The sequence below is a fragment of the Tursiops truncatus genome, chromosome 20, assembly GCF_011762595.2.
Source record: "Tursiops truncatus isolate mTurTru1 chromosome 20, mTurTru1.mat.Y, whole genome shotgun sequence".
NCBI lineage: Eukaryota > Metazoa > Chordata > Mammalia > Artiodactyla > Delphinidae > Tursiops > Tursiops truncatus.
In genome coordinates this window covers 1,311,968-1,337,655 of record NC_047053.1, presented here as the reverse complement: position 1 = coordinate 1,337,655, position 25,688 = coordinate 1,311,968, and the positions used below count along the sequence as shown (strand labels likewise).

Genomic DNA, 25,688 nt, shown 5'->3' with positions numbered 1-25,688 from the left:
CTATGGAGAAACATCATGGGAACTTTAAAAAGGTAGTTTCCAAAAGGGTTAATGAGAAAGGAGAATTAATAATCTTAGACTCTCAGGATCCAAGACAAAGTGTGGAGACCCCACATGACCACACATCCCCCTGGCAGCTGGGCCTAGTGTGCACTCGGCCAGCGAGCGAGCCCGTGTAAGTTATAAGTTGGTTCACCTCCTCTAAGCCTCCGTTTCCTCACTTGGAATTGGTAATTAACTCTACCTATCTACCTAGTTAACAGTGAGAACCAACCACACGATACAAAGTGCACTAACTACTCAACAGAGTATGAAGCATCAAGGTTTTGTCGTGTAACTGAGATACGAGACACTGTACACACCTAAACCACATGACTTCATAAGCTCAGATGTATTTCTATATCCGTACAACTGTCAGCACAACCAAGTCACTGAAAGTATCTACCCCGCCAAACGTCACCTGTGCCCCTCTGCAATTTCTCCTTCCAGCATTAGCTACCAGTGAGCTGCTTTCTATCACCATGATTTTACGTTTTCTAGAATGTCGTAAGTGGAATCGGAGTCTGTAGTCCTTAATTTTGTCTTACTTTGTTCACTCGGCGTAACAGTTTGGAGATTCACCCACATTCATCAAGAGAGCATCCCTTACATCGCTGAGTAACAGTCCATGGTGTGGGTCTATCACTATTTGTCCATTTACTTGTGGATGGACTTTTTTTTTTTTAAAGATTTATTGTTTACTTATTTATTTCATTTATTTTTTGGCTGCATCGGGTCTTAGTTGCAGAATGCGGGATCTTCACTGAGGCACGTGAGATCTTTCTTTGCAGGGCATGGGCTTCTCTCTAGTAGTGGCGTGTGGGTTTTCTTTCTCTAGTTGTGGTGCACGGGCTCCAGAGGGCATGAGCTCTGTAGTTTGCGGCACGTGGGCTCTCTCATTGAGCTCAGCAGTTGTAGCACATGGGCTTAGTTGCCCCACGGCATGTGGGATCTTAGTTCCCTGACCGGGGCTCGAATCTGTGTCCCCTGCATTGGCAGGCGTATTCTTAACCACTGCGTCACCAGGGAAATTCCTGGATAGACTTCTGAGTTGTGTCCAGTCATGAGTTGTTACAAAACCGTGTGAACACTCACGTACAAATCCGTCTGGACTCATGTTTCCTTTTCCCTTGGTGTGACTGGATCACACATTACCGTTTCCCCAAGTGGCTGTCACACGCCCACAAGCCGTGTGTGAGCACTCGGTTTTTCCACGCCCTCGCCAGCACGGGCCGCTGTCAGCCCTTTCAATGTACCCATCCCAGCGGTATGCCGTGGGTCGCTGTGGTTTCAGTTTGCATTGAACCCTCATGACAAATGGCGCTTATCTGCCACCTATATATATGCTTTGGTAAAGGGTCTGTTTCTCTTTTGCCAATTTTTTAGTTGGGTTGTTAGTTCTCTTAGTAAGTCTGGAGAATTCTTTATATATTCTGAATTTACGTCCTTCATCAGACGTATGCTTCACAAATGTTCTCCCCCGATCTGAGCTTTCGCCTGTTATTCTCTTAATGATGTCTTCTGAAGAGCAGTTTTAATTTTCATGACATCCAATTTAACAATTTTTTCCTATCAGTTGGGCTTTTAGTGTCATATTTAAGAAATCTTTACCTAAACCAAGGTCACAAAGACTTTTTTTCCTCTGTTTTCCTCTAGAAGTTTTATACTTTCAGGCTTTACATTTAGGTATATGATTCATTTGAAGTTGATTTTTAAAAATGATGTGAGATATGGCTCAAAATTCATTATTTTGCACACAAACATCTGATTATTCCAACATTTTTCATTTGTTAAAAAGACTAGCCTTTCCCCATTAAATTGCCTATGCACATCTGCTGAAAATCAGTCTTCCAGATACCTGTGGGTCTATTTTTGGACTCTATTCTGTTCCACTGACCTATTTTTTATCTTTATTCCAATACCACACAATCACGATTGCTTTAGCTTTATAATAGGTCTTGAATTCAGGTAGTGTTAGATCTCCAAACTTTGTTCTCCTTTTTCAAAGTTTTTTTTTTTTTCTTCGGGGGGGGGGCATTATTCTAGTTTCGTTGCATGTCCATATGAATTTTGGAATCAGCTTGTCAAATTCTATTAAAAAAAGGCCTGCTGACATTTTGATCGGGATGGTGTCAATTCTACAGACCAATGTAGGGAGGAGATACGCTATCTTAACAATATTGAGTCTTTCAAGCCACAGACACAGTATATTTCTCCATTCATTTAGGTCTTTAATTTCTCTAGGCAATGTTTTATATTTTTCAGTGCGCAAGTCTTGAACACCTTAGGTTTATCCCTAAGTGTTTCACTTAGTTTGATGTTATTTGGGTTTTTTTTTTTTTTGCTGTACGCGGACCTCTCACTGTTGTGGCCTCTCCCGTTGCGGAGCACAGGCTCCGGACGCGCAGGCTCAGCAGCCATGGCTCACGGGCCCAGCCGCTCCGCGGCATGTGGGATCTTCCCAGATCGGGGCACGAACCCGTGTCCCCTGCATCGGCAGGCAGACTCTCAACCACTGTGCCACCAGGGAAGCCCTAGAATTTTTGTACCTAGGTTCATGAGGAATATTGATCTGTTTTTCTTTTCTTGTAATGTCTGTGTCTGGCTTTGCTATCAGGGTAATGAATGCCTCATAAAGTGAGCTGGGAAGTACTAGTTCTTCAACTTTCTGGAAGAGTTTATGTACAGTTAGCATTATTTCCCCCTTAAATGTTTGGTAGAATTCACCATTGAGGTCTTACTCATTTTTCCATCTTCAGCACCTAGTGCACAAAAAAATGCTCAAGTGCTTGAAGATCCAACAAGTTCTCCCAACCTTGGTTTTCAAACATCAAAAATTCAAAACAAGTTCCTTACAGCCCACAAGAACAGCTAAAAAGGAACAAAAACAAGGGCTGTGGTCATAAATTAGGGATTTAACAGAACCCCATCATCAGGACTACCTGCACTAGACACAGCCAAGGCATTGCAATGCCACAGGGAGGCACTCAAAGGCACGACTGTGCTCCCTGGTGGAACAGAATCTCCCCTGTGCCAGGTTTCCCGTCTGCACTCCACGACCAAGGAGAGTTTTGTCACAGTGCTTGCAATCAGTTCAAGAAATTTAAATGGATGCTACATCCATTGCAAATTACTTTCTTACGAAGTTACACTTTCCTCCCTCAGTAGAAGATGTCATTACACAGCACATGCAGTTAAGTCTTCTGTGGTTTTGAGAAAATCTCAAATGCACATAAAGAAACGTCTACTGGTCTGGCCCTTCCTACAATGAATCTAACTTATATTTCCAAAGAAAAGACAACAGACTTCACAGGAGCAGAGCTGTACTGCATAACCTGATCCAGAAAAGTGTATCTTTGTGTGTGTGTGTGAATATTTTTACTTAAGGAAAAGAGGGAGAGCCTCAGGGGGAGAATATTTTTAATAAAAATTGCTAAAGATCCTAAGAGTTAAGATGTAGTATTTGCATAACTTTAAATTCACCCTTTAAAAAAATTCAAAACAGTTTTTAAAGAAGTCCTCAGAAAAAGATATGTTCAGACAAAGACCACGGCAGAGCCTTCACTGGCTTCTGCCCCACGCTAACCTCACAGCACCACAGAGATTAAGTGCTCCTTCAAATCCAAGATTGGCTTCACAAACAAGATTACTGTCAAAAGTCCTGAGCTCTCAGTTATCCTCTAAGGAAGTCTTTTCCCATCAGGAATTCGTAGAGGTTTGCCAATTCCTAGAATAATGCTGTTTCAACACTACTAACCTACTATAACACTACTAACTATAAACCACAATACTTTCAAGATAAATAAAAGCATTACCTGCACAATGATGTTAGTTTCTGATACTTCATAGAACAGTAACGTAACTTGGGTTCCCACCTGATTCCAAAAAAGGAATCAGGATGGTTCCGGTAGGTCATACTGCTTTAGACACTGACGGTCACAGAGGAATTCCAAAGCAACTCAGTCTCGCTTCTGATTGTACTATGATGAGGGTAAATGTACATCATGGGTCAGAACAAAACACAGGATCTCAGACTTTTTTTTTTCTATTCCCTCAATTATTCTAGGAAAACAATTCCAAACAACTTGCTCACTAAAGCAAGTTCTGTTTGTTAAGGCAACGTTATGTTCTCAGATGACCTCTTTTACTCAAGACAACGGCTCATTGCCAAAGGGCTGCACAACCACAGCTCTGCCCTCAACTCCACCGACATCTGCAGAACTGCAGGGCTCACCGTGCTGCTCAATCTGTGAAGTCTCTCCCGCCTTCTTCGGCGCACGCCGCTCTGTAAGATAAGCAGTGCAGGCGTCACCCCCCACTCTGCCGACGAGGAAATGGAGGCCTGCAGAGAGCCTGGACCGTGGTTCTCAGCTCTCTCACAAAGACTGGGTAGGCACCAGCTGGAAGCCGGCGTCTCTTGACTCCTAGTTTAACTATTTTCCTGCTGCCTTAGGGTGTCTCTTAAATGAACTGTAACAGTTTTCTAAGGTGAGGCGCCAAATAAAAGACTTGGAGAAGGAAGCCGGAAACAATCAGATCAAAACCAGCGTGTTGCTGAGCTGGAAATGCCATCTCAAGCCCTAACTCTGGATGAGTATGCAAATCAGGACGTCAAAATGAGAGGAAATCACAGCACAGCGCTGTGGGAGATGCCACGGCAGGTGCTACCGACCAAGAGCGCTCAGCACACCTTCGATGCGGAGTGCAAAAGCCATAACTACACTATTTTATACCCTCATCCCCTTTGGAGCAACCATCTCCGTCCTAAAACATTTATTGAATGCAGTGTAACCTATGTGGACTCCATTACAGAAGGCGGGAAAAAGAGGCTCGATCCTTCATCCCAACCTACTGGCCAAACAGCACATGGGGTGATCTGCGAGCCCCAGAGGGGAGAAGCGGGTTGTACTGCTCCCCCCTTAGAAAACGGCTGGCACAGCACACACGTACCGAGTGAGACGGACTGAATGGGCAAGCCAACCTCAAGCCTATTCGGCCCACGCCCAAATCCCAGAATCACTGGTGGGGAAGACACTCTAAGAAGTCATTAGCTGGGACTTCCCTGGTGGCGCAGTGGTTAAGAATCTGCCTGCCAGTGCAGGGGACACGGGTTCAAGCCCTGGTCTGGGAAGATCCCACATTCTGCGGAGCAACTAAGCCTGTACACCACAGCTACTGAGCCTGCGCTCTAGAGCCCGTGAGCCACAACTACTGAGCCCTCGCGCCTAGAGACTGCGCTCCGCCACAAGAGAAGCCACTGCAATGAGAAGCCCGCGCACTGTAACAAAGAGTAGCCCCCGCTCGCCGCAACCAGAGAAAGTCTGCGCACAGCAACAAAGACTCAACGCAGCCAAAAATAAAAATAAAAAATAAATTAAAAAAAAAGAAGTCATTAGTTGTGCTGCTACCTTCCTGTAAACAACACAGCAGAATCACCTTGGATCCGTTTCCTCACCTCCCTGATGTGTCTCCTCACCTGTGAGAGGGAACACGCAGTGGTGGGTCCTCCCATCTGTCTTTCTGCCTCATTACCCCAGGCTCACAGCTGTGCCCAAACAAAAGCCAGACCAAGCAAGGGGCAGCCTCACAAGCCAGGAAACTTTAAGACAAAAACTGCGCTACTCCAGCCAAACCCCACAGGCTTTTGGGGGCAAAGAGCAGTTCAGTTTGGGGTATGTTAAGTTTAGTGGTGCCTCAAAAATGGAAACATACAATTACTATATGACCCAGCAATTTCAATCCTAGATATATACCCACGAGAAATGAAAACATGCCAACACAAACACTTGTACACAAATGTTCACAGCACTGCTATTGCTCACAGCCAAAAGGTGGGAACAACCCAAATGCCCATCAACAGATGAACGGATAAACAAAGTGTAGTACATCCCTACAATGGAATAGTATTCAGCCATAAAAAGGAATGAATTACTGATATATGCTACAATGTAGATGAACCCGAAAACATTATGCTCAGTGAAAGAAACCAGACACAAAAGGCCACATATTATATGATTCCATTTACATGAAATATCTAGAATAGGTAAATCTACACAGACAGTAAGCAGATCAGCAGCTGCAAGGGAATGGGGGAGAAGGGACCTGAGACTGGTCACTCAGTGAGTTCGGGGTGGTCTTCTGGGATGAGAGCAAGTTCTGAAACCAGAGAGAAGTGGTGGCTGTACAACACTGTGAACGCACTACCTGCCAGTGAATTACACACTTTAAAGAAGTTAAATGTATGTTATGTAATTTTCAACTTAATTTAAAAAAGCACGTGTATCAGAGAAAAGGAAATTACTAAATCAGCATTAATCCAGCCTTTGCACAAATCTCTGGAAAGGCTGTTTGAAATGTTTATGTTCCAGCATGAGTCCCGGTGTTCATGACTTAATCAAACGGACACTATGAGGCTCCATGACAGAGCTTCTCGAAGGAAGCCTGTGTGGGCGCAGCCCTGGCTGACTGGGAGGCTGGTCCCACGAACATGGCAACTCCATGGCTTCATCACAAATGCCAACTTTATTTAATACAGTAACTGCTATTCTTACTTTGTAATGGAAAACCACTTATCGTAACGCCTGTGAAGTCAAGGGCTTACGGCGTGCAAGCCGCCCTTCCTCCTTCCACATTAACAACGGTGGGCACAGGACGGAGGCACCTCCGCTCCCTCGCTCCATGGGCTCAACGATGATCCAGGGAGCAAAGGTATTCGATTGTGGGAAGCTATTTTAAAAGAGCATTTTTAAGAAAAAGCCTTCATTCCTACGTTTGATTTTGTTCTTTCCCTCCCCAGTGGAGCGGCTTCTCCAGGGAACATTAGTACAGGCAGACCTCGATTTACTGCACTTCGCAGACACTGCACTTGTTACAAGTTGAAGGTCTGGGGCAGCCCTCCGTCCAGCAAGTCTATCGGCGCCATTTTTTCAACAGCATCTGCTCACTTCATGTCTCTGTGTCACGTTTCGGTAATTCTCAAAGTATTTCAAACTTTTTCATTATTATTATATTTTTTATGGTGATCTGTGATCACTGATCTTTGATGCAAAAAGATTACAACTCACTGAAGGCTCAGGTGATGGTTAGCATTTTTTAGCAATAAAGTATTTTAAATTAAGGTATGTACAATGTTTTTTAATACATAATGCTATTGCACACTTAACAGACTACAGTATAGTGTAAACATAATTTTTATATGTGGTGGGAAACCAAAAATCCATGTGACTCACTTTACTGTGATATTGGCTTTGGCAGGGGTGTGGAACCCAACACGCTATCTCCAAGGCCTGTCTGTGTGTGAAACCTTCTCAATTCAAACACAACTTTAGGTTCTGTATCCCTGACTCATCAGTTACTCCAGGTTACATGTAACTCTCAGCACTGCCCCATTTGCACACCTTGTGGTGTTTGTAAATTTTGTAAAATGTCACCTTTTAACACATACCAATCCAGCCTCTTGGCTGGATACAATTCTGTTAATAAATTACTGAGTTCTCTGAGTAAAAGGCAGTAAACAGCCTCAAAATACATTCACTGGTATTTGAAATGGCAGATCTGCCTAAGCACTGGGCTGGGATTCCCCAGCCCTGGACAGCTTCTGGTAAGAAATGTGATGGCAGTCACAGACTGGGACTGGAAAGAAGGGAGGAAAATAAATCATCATCACTTAGCACGTGGAGTATTAAACTATCAGTTCACAGGATAAAAAATAAGAGACACAGTGGGAACCGCTGAGATCGAATCCAGAGCACCTGGGATTCGACGGGGCTGGGACCCCGGGTGTGGCTCGGAGGAGCTCCCACCTACCTCTTAGCCGAGGCTGGAGACTTGGCCACGATCACTGCATTTCTGTAATCCGGGATCTGTGACAGAGGAGAGGGTGGGGATTACTGCCATGTCTCCACAAGGCTATTCACACCAGTACCCGGTAACTGATAAAAATGAACATTCCAACAGACTCAAAAATGTCATCTGGTCACTTCAAAGTTTTCCAAAAAGACAAAAAGTTCAAAGTAAATTTCCTCTTTAGAAGATGAAGAAACGCCTACCTAGGAATAAAAAAAACTATTATCAAGGCATGACTCTCATAGACTTATTTTAAGAAAAAAGTAGGGTTAATCAGTAATTAGCTCATATCTATGTGGCAGCAAAGGTGTTTTTATGAAGTCAACAGGAAGTACTCTCATGAATCCCAGTTACATGTAATTTCACAGGGCAAGGATGACATTCATCGAATCTGAATTCAAGGCACCTGTTGAATTCCAAATAAGTGCGGTCCAAACAAATAACTACTTAATGTGTCTCTGTCACAGCATAATGAAGAAACCAATTTGTTAAAGGAATCAGCCCGCCTAGCACTGCTTCATAAAGATATTAAGAGCCCTTAAGAAAATAAGCAAAATATCAGTCTACTTTGGAGTTCTTTACTTTAAACATTTGAAGTGATCTGTACCAGGATAATTACAGTTGAAGATACACCCATTACCAACTTCTGAGAGTTTAGAAGACAGAACTACTTTTTTTTTTTTGCGGTACGCGGGCCTCTCACTGTTGTGGCCTCTCCCGTTGCGGAGCACAGGCTCCGGACGCGCAGGCTCAGCGGCCATGGCTAACGGGGCCAGTCGCTCTGCGGCATGTGGGATCTTCCCAGACCAGGGCACGAACCCACGTCCCCTGCATCGGCAGGCGGACTCTCAACCACTGCACCACCAGGGAAGCCTGACAGAACTACTTTCTTTTTTTTTTTTAATTTATTTATTTTTTTAATTTTTGGCTGTCTTGGGTCTTCATCGCGGTGCACGGGCTTCTCATTGCGGTGGCTTCTCTTGTGGTGGAGCACGGGCTCTAGGCGCGTGGGCTTCAGTAGTTGTGGCGCGCGGGCTTAGCTGCTCCGCGGCATGTGGGATCCTCCTGGCCCAGGGCTTGAACCCGTGTCCCCTGCATCGGCAGGCGGACTCCCAACCACTGCGCCACCAGGGAAGCCCAGAACTACTTTTAAGCTGAGCAGTAGTTTGTTGTTTCTGATTTCATCTTGGCAATATTTTCAAATTATGTTCTTAAAATCTAATCATTTCATTAAATTATATTATTTCATTCAAATATATCCCCACTGATTTCTCACAATTATGCTGGATCAATGAATTTTAATATAAGCACTTAATAACATCTAGCACCTTGTACAATACCTAGTACATGGGAAGCACTAAAATAATCAATATTTAGTAAACAAAAAAACCAATTAGTTTGAACAAGGCTCTATGATAGATATGTCCATATGGATAAGAAATCTCTACATCTGATCCATCTATACACATAAAAAGCCTAACTTATCCAACATTATCAGGGAGTAAGGTAGCAAAAAGTATTTTCATTTAGGCGTTTTCCTTATTTTTGCTGGAAGTCTTTCTAAACTGCTTTATGCACTTCTTTGCCTCATCAAACATCACCAAACAGCACCAAACCCAGCCAAGAGAAAAAATAACAAATGAAGAAACAGTTAATAGAGCAAAGAAAAAGAAACTTTAAAAGAAAGGACTCTTTAATAAAAACAGGTCTATTTTCTCCTCAGGAGTCAAAACAGGAAATCATACACATAAAGAAAGAACAAGTTGTTATGAAAATGAACCAAAAAGAAATCTAGACGGTGGAAGTTATTATGGTGCAAATAAGAAACTCAGCTGGCTTGAAGGGCAGGAGGGACACAGCTGAAAAAAAAACCGTGGGTGAGATTAAGCCATGGAATTTTCCCACCAGGCAGCATGTAAGAATGCAAAACTTGAAAAAAAATTTAAAAAGTTAAACAATATACAGACTAGATCCAAGATTTTCAACTTCTAACAGTTCCCAAAGAAAGGAATGAAAAAATAGAAGGGATGAAATACTCAAACTATAGCAAACAAAATTCATAGAGAATGAAAGGGACCCACTGAGCATCTAGTGAGGTGAATGGAAAAAAGATCCACCTGGACACATTGTGCTGAAATTTCAAAACCACAGCAAAAAGATAAAACACTGTTTTACATGGGGAATTCTGTCCAAGTGTAAATGAATACAGCCCCTTCAGACAATTGCAATTTTTGTAATATCTATTAAAATATGAAAAATGTAGATACTTTTCAATTAAGCAATTCCACTTCCTAATATAGCTCAGAAAAACACTTGCGTAAGTACTCAAAAGGGCAGGTACAAGAATTTTTAATGCAACATGACTTAAATATATTTTGAAAATAAAATATTTCACTTAAAAGAGTGAAAAATGAAAACAACCTAATATCCAAGCAAGAGGGAAATGGTTGAAAAAACTGCGGCTCATTTAAACTTGTGCTTTAAACATCTCAACAGGTAGCTATTTAAATTTAAATTAATTAAACTTAAATAAAATGAAGGATTCCATTCTCCAGTCACAGCAGGCACATTTCAAGGACTCAACAGGTACGTGTGGCTGCCATTCTGACAGCAGATAGAACATTTACACCATCATAGAATGATGATGATGTACTATGTAGCAATCATGAAGAAAGAAGTAATCCTATATAGCTGAACATGGAAAGACCTCCAGACACCAGCACAGGAAAGGAAACAAAGTTACAGAACAACACAAACAATATATCAATGTGGTTTTTTGTATTTTTTGTATTTTTTTTTTTCAAAAAGCCCCCACAAATCAATTTCTGTAACTAGGTGTACAGAAATGGGAGGTAAATCAGAGGCAAAGGTCTGAGAGGATTCAGGACACTACGCAGGCTGGTAACCAGGGTGAGCCCTGCAGAGGGCCTGGGCCCAGGCTGGTGGTCCAGGGAAGCTGCTTGTTTCATCACTTCTGTCAGAATTTCCCTAACTGCCACTGTAAACATAAGTTTTCATTTTTCACATTTTCGAAGATTATTCTTATTAATCTTATCAAGTGGAGGGGAAAACACACCACATGTCATGCAAGTCTGACTTCCAAACCCTGTAGTAATTTCCCCGGAACCATTAAGGGAAAACATCACCAGGGCCACTGTGGGACCACAGAGAATCAAATTGCCTGACACCCACACTCCTTTGCTACACCCCTGCCTGTGTCCCTGGTTTTCCATTTCTTGCCAGATCTCATTTCTCTGACAGTGAGAGTGAACTGGTATAAAGACACTAAGAAGAACACAGGGGGGAATAAAGCAACTCAAGAATCAGAAACAGGATCACTTTATAAGTTCCTATTTTAAAAACTGATGGGATGGAATCTCTCGATACACCACAAAAGTACACTTGGTAGCCTCCCCTCTTCCTAATTTCCTTAAAAAACCCTGGTGCAGACCAATGATTACTAGTACTATCACTATAATACTTAGTCATTTTTTTTAAAAACAAACACTATACTGAATCAATACCCAAACCTCTTTTGGGTTATATTTTATTATGTCTACAACTTGGATGTCTTACACTCAGTGCTGCCTTACAGCCGCTGTCAGCCCAACAGCAGCCGCACTGTGTGCTTTCACCCCTTCGCGTGCATGAAGGTGGCCACGGTGTTCCTATGTCCTCCATTCACATGAATCACAGGCACTGTTGGTTCTCTCCGGGCCAGGCTTAACTGCCATTTAAAATGTCGCCAGAGGGCTTCCCTGGTGGCGCAGTGGTTGAGAGTCCGCCTGCCGATGCAGGGGACACGAGTTCGTGCCCCGGCCTGGGAAGATCCCACATGCCGCGGAGCGGCTGGGCCCATGAGCCATGGCCGCTGAGCCTGCGCGTCCGGAGCCTGTGCTCCGCAGCGGGAGAGACCACAGCAGCGAGAGGCCCGCGTACAGCAAAAACAAACAAACAAACAAACAAAAAAATGTCGCCAGGAAAAATAAATAAATAAAATAAAATAAAATGTCGCCAGAAAGAGCTCACTATGATTCAGCATTAAAATGACGAGTTACCATGCACGCAGAAAGACACAGGAAGAGGGCAGCATGATGTAAATTTCATATTCATGAATCAAAGGGTCATCACTGGAGGAATGACCACAATTCCATATTTTCTTGCAAGGCAACAATCAAATGCTTTCTGGGACCTACGAGAGGAAGACTCCCTGCCAGGAGGTGAAGCTGTGGAAGGACTAAATCTGAAAAGGATGCTTAACGCATGCACAGCAACACGGCCAAGGCTGGAGAACAGTTTCCAGGCAATGAGCACCCATTAGCTGAACGCCCACTTTTGGCAGAAAGTGCTCAAATTCCCTTGACAACCCAAGAAAAACAGAGGGTGAGCTGTCAAATAGGATGACATCAGTGTCAAAGCTTGCAGAATAGAGCCACCAGGTGACACGAAGGCAATGCCTCACAGCAGGACTGGCAGCGCTGCCTTCTTTCTTGATGACATGAGTAACATAAACCTTAACTGACGGCAACTTAGATTCAGTAAAATATGGTGAATCTACCCCCTGCCTGAGAAACTCTAATGCATGAAAACAAAAGGCATAAAGCAAGTACATATACTATAAAAAAGTAAACAGTGAGCTCCCATATAGTGTCTCATTTTCTATAGGCTGTTTTAATTTACCTCTATGAATGAAGAACAGAGAATTTAAAACTAAAACACTTGAGGTTACCACTGTTAGCTCACCGTCAGAAACAAGGACCCCACTTCCCATATCTGCTGAACCATGAGCAGTTTAAGAGGGTTCAGGTCCGACTTCTTTTCAACAATGAAACCTAAGACGGGATTCTTCAAGTGGCAGGCAGCCTTGCACCAAGGCAGACGCCTACATGAAGGGCAATGACCTTGCCCTGACCTCTGGATCAGCGCCAAGGGTGCTGTGGCCTTGACTCACCAGGCCCACAGGGGCCTCTCAAGAGTCGCTCTTGCCATGTACGTCTCTAGATGTCAGCACACAGCACTCCTGGTGTCTTGAGAGGAAACATCCCCCAGACCAAAAGATGAACATTAGCCTATAAAAGTGCACACCGAGGGCTTCCCTGGTGGTGCAGTGGTTAAGAATCCTCCTGCTAATGCAGGGGACACGGGTTCGAACCCTGGTCCGGGAAGATCCCACATGCTGCGGAGCAACTAAGCCCGTGCGCCGCAACTACTGAGCCCGTGCTTGAGAGCCAGCGAGCCACAACTACTGAGCCTGTGTGCTGCAACTACTGAAGCCCACGTGCTGCAACTACTGAAGCCCACGCACCTAGAGCCCGTACTCTGCCACAAGGGAAGCCACCTCAATGAGAAGCCCACGCACCGCAATGAAGACCTCTCGCCGCAACTAGAGAAAGCCTGTGCGTGGCAACGAAGACCCAACGCAGCCAAAAAAATAAATTGATAACATAAATAAATTAAAAAAAAAAAGTGTACACCGACTGCTCTATTTCTTCCAAAACTAGAGGCATCACTGAGATGGCTCTTCCCGGGACCATGCTGTGTGAAGCCCAGCCTTGCCCTCACGCTCCTCCCTCTGCCCGGGCCCTTTTCCTCCTGTGAGGACAGGAGCTGTGCTCTCGCACCCTTTCTCTCTCAACTGAGAATCATATTCAAGTAAATTACATTCATATTGTTTTTTGAATGTATTAGAGTTTGTATGTTTCTTGTGCATAACTTTAAAAAAACAAGTAGAATATTTTCTAGTGTTCCCTTTCAAAAATACTTCAACCCATTTTCACTACTGAGGGCCTACGTTAGTTACTGGAGGATGGGGAAGGCCTGTACTCTTGACAGAAAGAAACTGCTCAGAAATCTACAAACTGCTCTCTTTTAAATACTGTTAAAAGCGTTCTCTGGAAAAGTTATTAAAGAGACAATTCACGTGAGGAAAAGAGTTCCTAAAAAAGCAAAATAGCTAAGTGCATTATAAGTTAACATTTAAAAAGGCTTCTTAAATAATGAGTCACAAAAGTGCTATTATATCCAAGAATAACAAATGTAACTATATTAAAATTACATATGTTTGATTTGCCCCAGGAACACGAGTGATTCAAAATGAGAAGAATCAATCACTGTAATATATCACATTAATAAAATGAAGGAGGGCTTCCCTGGTGGCACAGTGGTTGAGAGTCTGCCTACCGACGCAGGGGACATGGGTTTGTGCCCTGGTCCTGGAAGATCCCACAGGCCGCGGAGCGGCTAGGCCCGTGACCCAGGGCCGCTGAGCCTGTGCATCCGGAGCCTGTGCTCCGCAACGGGAGAGGCCACAGCAGTGAGGGGCCCGCGTACCGCAAAAAATAGATAAATAAATAAAATGAAGGAAAAGAATCCACGTGACCATCTCAAATGATGCAGAAGAAGCATCTGATAAATCCAACACCCTTTCATGATAAAAACAGAAAACTAGGAATAGAATACAAGGGCACTTCCTCAACATAATAAAAGGCATTAATGAAAAACCTACAGCTCACATCAGACTTGACAGTGAAAGGCTGAAAGCGTTCCACCTAGGATTAGGAACAAGACACAGATGCCCACATTCAACACTGCTACTCAACACTGTACTGGAAGCTCTAGCCACAGCTATCAGACAAGAAAAACAGGTTCCCAAGTTAGAAAGGAAGAGGTCAAACTGTGTCCATTCACAGACCATATGATCTTACATGTAGAAAACCCTAGAGAATCCACAAACAACACAAAACACTATTAGAGCTAATACATGAGTCCAGCAAAGGTGCAGGATCAACACACAAAAGTCAGTTTCATTTCTATTCACCAGCAGTGAACAAACCAAAAGGAACAACTCCATTTACAACAGAGCCAAAAAGTAAAACACCTGGGAATAAATTTAACCAAGGAAATTGAGAGAAAGATGAAACAAGATTCAGGATAGTGGTTCCCTTGGGTGGAAGGAGGCAGGGGGATGGGACACAAAAGGACTACATGTGTGGACGTAAGTTACTATGATGATGCTAGTTTTCTTGTTGGGTGGTAGGATCACAGATGCCGACGACTACAGGTGCATGGACGAAGATAAGGCAGGAAGAGGGACACATAAAAGAGGCCCAGGACCACCCATGGACCAATGATGACAGTGAGATATTTGTCACAATCACGACTAGGTGACTCTAGGCACCTGAGATGCAAAAGAAAAAAAAGCAATTTTAACAGCTTAGCAAAAGAAATAAATTGCAGATTAAGAATTTAAAAATACACCGAATTCAGTACTTTGTGACCACCTAGAGGGGTGGGATAGGGAGGGTGGAAGGGAGACGCAAGAGGGAGGAGATATGGGAACATATGTATATGTATAGCTGATTCGCTTTGTTGTAAGGCAGAAACTAGCACATCATTGTAAAGCGATTATACTACAGTAAAGATGTTAAAAAAAAAAATGGTGTGTTAGTTTCAGGTGTACAGCAGGGTGATTCCGTTATGCATATACAGGTATCTATTCTTTTTCAAATTCTTTAATTGGGAGCTTGGGATTGACATATACACACTACTGTATTTAAAATAGATAACCAACAAGGACCTACTGTATAGCACAGGGCACTCTGCTCAGTATTCTGTAATAATCTAAATGGGAAAAGAATTTCAGACTGAAAAAAAAAAAAAAACACTGAATTACATTTATAAAGTAAATAGGACTTTAAGCAGAATACATCAAGTTTTAATCCTTCATGGACAGCCCAAGGAAATGGAAATGCATCTTTCAACCTTAAACAGAATGTTAAAAAGTTTGAGCTAGCTCACCTCTTCTTGAATATACTGTAATAAGAAGGGAGATGCTCTTAAATTATCAACAGGAATATTGAAGAAGCCCTGAATTTCCTTCTGGTGTAAATCCATAGTAATAAGATGAGTCAGACCTTTGAAAATAAAGCAGACACAAACACACAAATAATTTCATAACCAGTTGCACTGTATGAATAAGTACTACATAAAACAAGATACCATATATAATAAATTACTATTAAAAATTGCTCTCATCAAAAACTCAGTGTCTTTATTTCTCAGATTTTTTTTTAGTACAATGAGATTATGAGATAAAAGAAAATATAAATATTGGTCTCTGCCCCCCGGTTCCCAGCACAGAGCTCCTAAAACCCTTGCCATTCCCTCAGTGCTAAGAGCACCAGGGGCATCTCTTATTCTAATATCTGGTCTTTGACCCCAGCTCTGACACAGAGCTCCTGAAAGCCTTATGAATTCCTTAGTTATAAGAGTACCAAGAGTATCTTTTGTTCTAATGAGGCGACCCAGGATGGGCTCCGGGATGGGGGCCGGTCACCACGATTTTCAAGCTCCCCACCCCCACTCTCGAGATGGGGGACGGGCTGGAAATGGAGCTAATGAACGAGCACGCCCTTGTGAGGACACCTCCATGAAGTCCCAACAGCACGGGCTTCAGGGAGCTTCCAGGCGGGTGAACACGGGCATAAGCCCCTCCCCATACCCTGCCCCACGCACCTCTTCCACCCAGATGCCCACCTGGATCCTTTATCATGTCGTTTTATAATAAACCAGTGAACAGTAAGAGAACAGTGTTCCCGAGTTCTGTGAGGAGTTCTAGTAAATTAATCGAACCCAAGAGGAGGTCGTGGGAACCTCTGATTTATAGCCAACTGGTCAGCACAGGTGACAACCTGGACTTGCAGTGAGCGTCTGGGGGGGTCAGGGGAGCAGGCACGTGGGACTGAGCCCTTAACCCGTGGGATCTGACGCCATCTCCAGGTACACAGTGTCAGAGTGGAACTGTACGACACCCAGCTGGTGCCCTGGAGAATTGCAAGGTGTGGGGAAAACGCCTACACATTTGGTGACAGAGGTGAAGTGTTCCCTGCGAGGAGTAAAGGAAACTCAGAGGAGGTGGGGAACTGGGTTTCCCCCCTCAGAAGGGAAAGACTGGGTGGCTTTTCTTACACAGAGATGCATGGTTTTCACATCAATTTAAAGTCTTAAAACAGCCAAGATCATAGCAATGAAGAAATGTCTGATAATTCTGTGAGAGTGGATTTCATCTCCCCGAAGTCTTTTCAATAGGCATGACAAAGCCATATTAAGACAAGTATTTGTCTTAATATATTAAGACAAACTGCACAGGCCTGTCTGTAATTCGAAAAAATGAGGAATCTTCATCCCATTGGCTCCTTAAAGGATATTTGAAATGGAAATATATATATATATATAAACATACATATAATTCAACTGGAAAATTTTTTTAAAGCACAACTTGCCCAAATGAACAGGAAAGCAGGCCTGGTGGCCCCCCAGGAGCAAGCCTGGGGGGGAGGGCAGGCCTGCTCCCTCCAGCAGAGTCTCAACTGGGTGTGCTCTTCAGGTTGCTGGGGTTCAGGTTTATTCATTTTTTGTTTTGGTTTTGCCTTCTTTGAAATGCTACAGTAGAAAATTTATTCTGCAGTAAGTGTCTGTGTTAAAATGTAGTGATATGGGGACTTTTATTCTTTTCTCTCTGTGCAAACGCTCTGTGACATGTGCCTTCTATAATCATACACACATACACAGGCACACCCGTGCACGTGGGCGCAGATGTGCGCGCGCACGCGCGCGCACACACACACACACACAGAGTAACAACTCTGAAGATTATTTAGAAACAAGGAGGAGACACTTAGGATGTTACCTAAAAATGCACAACACGAAATAATTTGTATGGTCTGCCAAGTATGCCAGTGTGTACTGGGAAAGGGAAGAGACGAAAATAAAAATAGTTGCCGTGTTATTAGAGTTGTTGATTCCAAATGCCTTCTTCCCCGTTAAAAACAACCTAAAATATGACTGTAACTTGTCATTTCAATATTAATTTTTTTAAACAAAGAATTTAGGAAAAAATAAGTTGTTCTCATCAGCTTTGTGTTTAGGGAGTTGGGAACAGGAGAGAACTCTCTCTAATTACAAATTAGCCATCTTAAAGCTGTACCACTATTTCTACTCTGTTCAACATTCTAATTTAGTTAAGACAATGCTTTACAATTTCTCAGGTAAAAATAAAACTCCCAGACCCCCAATAAACCGTCAAATATCTGCCTTTCTTACCAGCTTTGCACATCATGGAAGCTAGCAGTTTAGAAACAATGGAGCCTCTCTTTCTCATCTTGCACTGTTTGCTGTAAGGAAAGTAGGGGATCACGCCGATGATGCTTTTGGCACAGGAGGTCTTACACGCGTACACCATGATAAGGAGCTCCATGATGGTGGTGTTCACATCCCTGGAACCCAAGGACAGAAACCAGCAAGGAGAAACGTCATATACACGATAACCTCTCTTGGTTCCAACTAAGCGTTAGCCATGTGTCACGCCCGCCTCGACCGAGACAGGCTCTAGACACAAAAAAGAAACCACATCCCTCTCTTCTAGGGCCTCCATCAGCCGCCCCCATGCTGCCTCTCAGCCGATGACCCTACTTCCTCTTCCACTGAGAAAAGCACTGTCAGAAAAGAGCCCAGGGCCCCCACTGCCACATGCGCGTGCAGCCCCCAAGTCTGCCTGCCCCGAGCCATTAGCCAGAGACGAACTTTCCACACCAAAGTCACTCTAAAATCAGCCCTCCCGTGACGCAGGGATCCCATCCCCCCTGCCCACTGAAGCAGGGCTCCAGCAATCCCCCCGGCCACCCCATCACTGTGTCACTCTCCCCTGCCCATACTGATGGGCCATTTCTCCCATTAACAGCAGCTCAGGCCACTTTCCCCACTGCCCCATTTCTTGGCTCCCCTGGGCAGCACATCTCAAGACGGTCGTCCGCACTTGCTTCCAACTCATCTCTCTCATCCTCTCCCACACACGCTCCGATCCAGGTCACAGATGATCTCCACGTGGCCAAGGCCAATGCTGGGTTCTCACTCCGCCTCTCTCCATCCTCGCCCTGACACACTCCATCACTCCCCCACCGCTCCCCTCCCGCCCCGCTTCGTTTCCTCTGCTGCTTGCTCTCCTCCTCAGCTTCCTGCCCTGACACCTGATCATTTGTCCTCTTCTCCTCTCTCCTCCCTCATCCCTCGCTCGGGCTTCTCATCCAATTTCAGAGCTTTGTAAATGCTGGGGACTCAAATTTATAGCTCCAGCCCAGGCTTCTCAAGTCCAGACTAACAAATTCAGCTGCTTCTTGACAATTCCACTAGAAAGTCTTGTTAAGACATCTCAAAACGTACCCCAAACTGAACTGCTCTTCGACCGGCAAAGCCTGCCTCGTCATAAACCTCTGCCATCTCAGCTGACGGCAACACTGCTCCTGCAGTTTACTCAGGACAAAACCCCCAGAGGCGTCCTTAACTGCTCTCCTGTCCACAGTGACAGCAACCCACCACTCCACTGCTGCCCTGGGGCTGAGCCTCGACCCCCCCCAGTGACAGCCCCCCCCCCCCCCCCCGGCAGTCCCTCTGCAGCCCACCCTCTGCACAGCATCCAGCTGGAGCTTAAAGTCAAAGGCAGATCATGCACTCTGCTCAGGAGCCAGCGATGGTTTCCCGCAGATGCCAAGGCCCTGCAACAGCTCCCGAGGCCCCTTCAGGGTCTGGCCCCCGCCAGCTCTGCCCTGCACTCCTCCTCCGTGCCCTCCCCTCATGCCAGTCCTCACGCCGACCTGAGGGCCTTCGCCTCAGGGCTCCCTGCTCCTGCCTGGAGTGCCCTCGTCGCCAGCTGGCACCTTCTTCCAGTGTTTGTCAGATGTCACCTCCCCAGCCTGCCCTCTCTCCATCCTTTACCATCGTCACGTGCGACTCCTTGCCAGGCTGTTTTGGTTTGGTCTACTTATTCATTATGTTACCTGCATGTCCTAGAACACAGGCTCCATGAGGACAAAGGATCTGTGAACTATTTTAATCCTTCGCGCATCTCACACACCTGTAACAGTGGCTGGCACATAACAGACATTCAGTAAATGTCTGTGAATGAGCGACTGCATGCAAGAGTGAGGGAAACACGGAACATTTGCGTGAGTAGGTTCTCTGTTGATACCAAACAACAAGCCTGACATGGGAAGAGTTAAAGTCGCCTTTCAGAAAGCATTCTGTGCCGGGGGTAAGAGTAGGGGAACCAACAGCAGATGTAAAGTTACACCAAGGTCCCAAACTATACTCCCAGGAACACCATTTTTCTGTGAACTGGTACAAGGCTTTCCATCACTAAATTCAAATAATAACTTGTCTGAATTACAGGAAAAGTTAAGTTAATGAACAGAATTTTCTTAATTTAAAATTTTTCTTATACTTTTAGTGCCTACCACCAGTCTACACTAAGACAAGGTACAAGGTGTATCTGACGACACCAAATCTCAGTGTTAACTGTTTCTTAAAGAACACAATATCTAAGCTTTCTGCAACCTGGACAAGACAAGCCTATGGCACAGTCTGGAGCACTCCAAAATGAGGCATGTAGAGAAAATTAAGGGAATGGTTTTTTTTTTTTGCGGTACGCGGCCCTCTCACTGTTGTGGCCTCTCCCGTTGCGGAGCACAGGCTCCGGACGCGCAGGCTTAGCGGCCATGGCTCACGGGCCCAGCCGCTCCGCGGCATGTGGGATCTTCCCGGACCGGGGCACGAACCCATGTCCCCTGCATCGGCAGGTGGACTCTCAACCACTGCGCCACCAGGGAAGCCAAGGGAATGGTTTTGGCTAGAGGAATAAGAAACTGACGAGAGGCAGGGGCAGAATGAAAAGAGTATCGAAATGTCCAAAAATAAATGTAAAGGAAGGAATGAATGAATGAATGGAAAGAAATGGAAGGTATAAAGTACTGCAAACACCCGGGAGCCAGAAGGAAGTCAGCTGTTCTGCGCTCTGCACTTTCCCCTCCTTGATGAGGGCGTGGGCATGGAGAGCGCTCTACCAGCCTGGCGTCTGGCCTGGGAAAGAGAGAGGCAGCAGGGGCAGCACGAACTCTCGTCCCCACAGCCCAGCCCTGCTGAGGGTCCTAAGCGGAGGGAAGACATGAAGCCAGGGCCCCGCCGCAAAGGTCCCCTGCAAAGGCCCGCACACTTGCGCTCCAGGACGATGGGATGCAGTGACAGGGCACCTTCGCTCCTCCTGCCAGAGGAGTCAGGTGGCTTTGAGATTTCATCCCCATGAACCAAAGACCAGGACAGAGATGTTCAAACTTTAGGTGAAAGGTCATGTGTTCCAAGTCTAAATTCTCCCAAAGTTTGGCTCATCTTCACTTTCTTTGGTATTTGCTTTACATGTAACCACAAACTTAGCTTGCGGCAATTTTTGGAATCTCTAGGCTAAAAACTGTTGCACTACACAAACCGATTTCTAGACATTATTAAAAATTGTACTGAGTTAAAAATTTCATCTATAGAGGCCTTGAGGGACACCTGTGGACAGAGTGGCATTTGATCGAAGAGTGGTGCAGACACCCTCGCTGCACTGAATCTTCTATCCCCAGCGTACACATTTGTGACCTCAACAATTTCCAGAACACGCAGCTATCAAATGTCACAGGAGACAGGAACACACATGCCTTCAACACACCGTCTATCTTCTCAGCTCCTTTAATTTATGCAACAGGACAGTACGTTTAAATTATCTGCAGGAAAAGCTTTAAGAACCCCAAGTAAGCAAATTCCTCTCCTCTCGCCTGTTTTCTTTTTTGGAACTAGAAGAGCTTCCCTACAAATTTTATGAAATTCCGGCTACTGAGAGCAAACGTAATGGGCTCTCTTATCGTTACGCGCCTCCACCCCAAAACTTGGTTATTCCCACCCTTGAGAACACTGAAAGAACACAAAAAACGTCAGCAGCTACGTCAGAAAAATTAGCAGAGTGAGATCATGGCAATTTTAAAACAATCGTAATTCTCCCTGTCTAGGCAATTCTCATTATTCTAAACATTCATGCCCAAACAGAGACCAGAAAGCAACATTTCTTTGGATAAGGTACTCACTTTGAAACAGTTTGGATGATGAAAACATCTTTCCCCCTCACAGACTCTTGAATTTGTACTCTTGTTTCTGGCAGGAAAAGGGGAAAAGAGAAGAAGGGTGAACAAGGCACATAACTTTAAAAAACGCACAAAAAAACCCCTGCAGCATTCCCCAATATTGTAAAATATGGAAACTGGAACTGTTTCAACACTCACTAGGTTTTCAGTTCTATAAAGGATAACGAACACAGTTCGATTAATCACACCTTTTAAACATGTTAAGTTATACGACATGCTTAAGAAGGAATCACACTTGTCACTTAAAACAAGAAAATATCCCCTCCTCACTTCCTATACATAAACAGCGAGTGCTGGGGCTGCTCTGAGCCCCGTATCCTTACAGGAAATGATAGACTCATTCATTCAACCAGAAACAATTAAGAACCTATGAGGCACAAACGTTAGAATAACATTGTGAAAGTAAAGATAAATAAGGCCCAGTATCCCTACTCTCAAAAAACTTGTGATCAGCCACAAGGAAACAATTAGACAAATCCAGAGTGGGAAATTCCACAAGACAAACTCTTCAAAAAGTCAGTGCTGTGGGGAAAAAAAAGAAAAGGTGAAGGGACTGCCCTAGTCTAGAAGAGAATAAAGAGATATAAAAAACACCTCACTTGGGCTTCCCTGGTGGCGCAGTGGTTGGGAGTCCGCCTGCCGATGCGAGGGACACGGGTTCAAGCCCCGGTCCGGGAAGATCCCACATGTCGCGGAGCAGCTGGGCCCGTGAGCCATGGCCGCTGAGCCTGCGCATCCGGAGCCTGTGCTCCGCAACGGGAGAGGCCACAGCGGTGGGAGGCCCGCGTACAGCAAAAACAAACAAACAAACAACAACAACAAAAAAAAACCTCACTTGAACCAAGAATCCTGGTTTAAAAAACAAACAAAAGGGACTTCCCTGGCGGCTCAGTGGTTAAGAATCCGCCTACCAATGCAGGGGACACGGGTTCGAGCCCTGGTCCAGGAAGATCCCACATGCCGTGGAGCAACTAAGCCCGTGCGCCACAACTACTGAGCCTGCGCTCTAGAGCCCGCAAGCCACAACTACTGAGCCCACGTGCCACAACTACTGAGCCATTGCTTCTACAGCTTGCAAGCCACAACTACTGAGCCCATGTGCCTAGAGCCTGTGCTCCGCAACAAGAGAAGAGAAGCCACCGCAATGAGAAGCCTGCACACCGCAACAAAGACCCCACGCAGCCAAAAATAAAAAAACAAATAAATTTATAAAAACAATAACAAAAACCAGCTAGGACAACTAAGAAAATTAGAACGTACATTAGCTATTAGATGATAGAGAATTATCATTAATCTCTTTAACGTGACAACGGTAGTGTATCTACATGGGAGAACGTCCTCCTTAGGAGACACATGGTCAAGTATTCAGGGGTTAAGTGTCAATGTCTGCAACTCAGTTCCAAATGGTCCCACAAACACACATTCATACAGCAAAGTGTCACCTGCTGAAACTGGGTGGTACTCATTCATATGGGTATTCATGGCACTACTCTTTCACATTTTTTATAGGTTTGAACATTTTCATTAGAAATGTTGGAAAAAATAGAGTACATGTTTACAAAAAAGTGTGGCACCATGGAAAGAAAACGAGCTTTAGAGACAGGGAGATTGAGCTTTGAATCCCGACTCTGTTCCCTCTGGGGCCTTAATCCTAACGTCACCCCTGAACTCAGTTCCTCAGTACCTGGTAATGGTAAGGACTCTAGAGACGTTAGTTCCCTGCTTCCTTCCCCTCGTTCATGAACCCGGAGGGTGGACAGGCTCCTCCTGAGTCTTCCACCACCAGCCTCCCTCAGCCCCCCTTCTACACTAGACAAAGGACTTCATCCAATTCCTTTAGCAGCAAAATCTTCTCCAAACTCCCTGTATATTTCCCTCAATTATACTTTTTTCCCACTGAAGCCACATGGGGGATATTGGGAGACAGGGAAGAGGAGGCAGTAATGAAGAAATAAATAGGGGAAGAGGAAATTTGTGCCTTTTCATCTAAGTGTCTTGTAAGTTCTCTAATATTTAAGTATTAGACAAAATCCTGCAGTGGAAAAGGAGAGGGAACCAGTGTTTACTGAGTGCCTACTATGTGCCAAAAACTGTGTTGGGCACACAAATTATCCCACTTAATCCTCAGAACAGCCCGAATTATTTGCAGTTTAGACAGCTAAAATAACTTGCCAAGGAGAAATTGTCTGACTCTCACACCTATGCAGGTCATCTGTCGCTCCTGCTAGAATAACTTTAAACATCCGCCATTTCTACAGAAAGTACAAAGGCTAAATAACATGTGATTTTCACAACTTGAGGTGTTTATACAACATCATAAATCAGTTAGCAAAAAGCACTTCCTGACATGACATCATGGAGTCTAGCCCAAGGCAGTGCAGGTTGGGGAAAAGAACACCCACCACCTGATACTGTGGCTACACAGGGCATACGCCCCCCGCCTAAGGGGACGGATTCAACCAAGCGCTGCGCTTATGCTTCCTTCAGGTGAACAGCTTGTTCATGCACCCACGCAGTTATCGGATGACGTCTAAAGACTAGACTTTAAGCCCCCAGATGTGACTGCCCCAGAATTCCCTATCGAGCTGGTATTAGTGGGAACACCGCGCTCGCCCACCTTGCCTGCCTGTCTTTCTGCTGGCAGAACTAACTGGACACTGAGGCCGACGGCTTCAGCTACGGAGGATGGGGGACTGGGCCAGCACGGCATGTACCACAAAAAGGCCACCATCACGAAAGCACAGGATCACTCACCTCTGTCAGGCTCCTGGTAAACCTGCACTTTGCCCATCTCCACCCCCAGCCGCCTAGAGAAGAGAAAGACGGAAAACGCTGAAAAAGTAACAGAACAGATGCAACCGCTTTACTATTAAGGATGATTTAGAAATTGATCAAAATAATACAAATGTTTTAAAATAGAGGTATTCCTATTACGAGATTTAAAGTGGACGTAGAATTGTTCGGTCACCTAACTCATCACATCCCCACCCTATGCCAACCCAAGAAGGCCTCTCAACGCTGTCCTGGTTCTCCAGGGTCCTGGGCTCCCTAAGACAGAACAACCTGCCCTTGCCTCTCCGTTCTCCCCGCTTTACCACCATCGGAAGTGATCCTGTTTGTTTGTTTGGCTGACTCGCTTCTTGCCTGGCCCCTCTACTAAAGAAGGGAGGGTTCTGACTGGCTTCTTCACTGTTACTCCCCAGTATCTAGATCAAGGTCTGGTACACAGTAGGGGTTCAATATTTATTTAATAAATAACTAAAATTATACTGAACTGTAATCTATAAAGTATCTTCATATAGTATATACCCTTCATTGTTCTTTATACTCAAATAATTCTATACATATGTAGCACCTAACACAATCTCTGGCACTCAGGAGTCACTCAATAAATGTCTGCTGAAAGAACGTGTAGGAATGACAACAGTTTACAAGAAGGTGAGCCTTTAATACACAGATGATGAGCAGCTTAACTATAAAATATCTGCTTTCAAATTTAACAATCAGTGCCAATCCGTTTATCAAATGTAAAACACCACGTAATGAGTACAGATTTTAATACTATGATTATACTCACTCAGCGATCTTCTTTGAAAGCTCCATACATGATGAATTAGAATTTGCCGAAAACAACACCAGACCCCCTTTGGTTATGTTCATCTTGGCTTCTGATTCAGGTGGTGCCACACAAAACATCAAAACCTTCTTGGTTTTCCAATTCTCAGAGCCTGGAAAGATACAAAATATATTAAGAACTGTCATGTGATATGAAATACACCAGAAAATTTTTTAATAGCA

At 44.5% G+C, this 25,688-nt stretch overlaps 1 protein-coding gene across 10 annotated transcripts in view; it reads right to left on the bottom strand.

Annotated features, from left to right (window-relative positions):
* PRPSAP2 (phosphoribosyl pyrophosphate synthetase associated protein 2) overlaps positions 1 to 25,688 on the bottom strand; it is a 39,114-nt gene that overhangs the window by 8,088 nt on the left and 5,338 nt on the right. For 8 of the 10 annotated variants that reach the window (XR_002173982.3, XM_033847043.2, XM_073798142.1 and 5 more), the window contains 6 exons: positions 25,468 to 25,618; positions 24,645 to 24,697; positions 21,834 to 21,900; positions 17,986 to 18,158; positions 15,682 to 15,797; positions 7,846 to 7,901 (listed from right to left, as the gene is read on the bottom strand). Coding sequence is in view for 9 of the 10 variants with exons in the window: in XM_033847043.2 (XP_033702934.1) it covers positions 7,846 to 7,901; positions 15,682 to 15,797; positions 17,986 to 18,158; positions 21,834 to 21,900; positions 24,645 to 24,697; positions 25,468 to 25,586 (584 nt within the window). In the remaining variant the exon portion in view is untranslated. Of the gene's footprint in view, positions 1 to 7,845; positions 7,902 to 15,681; positions 15,798 to 17,985; positions 18,159 to 18,697; positions 18,814 to 21,833; positions 21,901 to 24,644; positions 24,723 to 25,467; positions 25,619 to 25,688 lie in introns of those variants that run through there. The other 2 variants (XM_033847046.2, XM_033847047.2) reach the window with 2 other exon arrangements.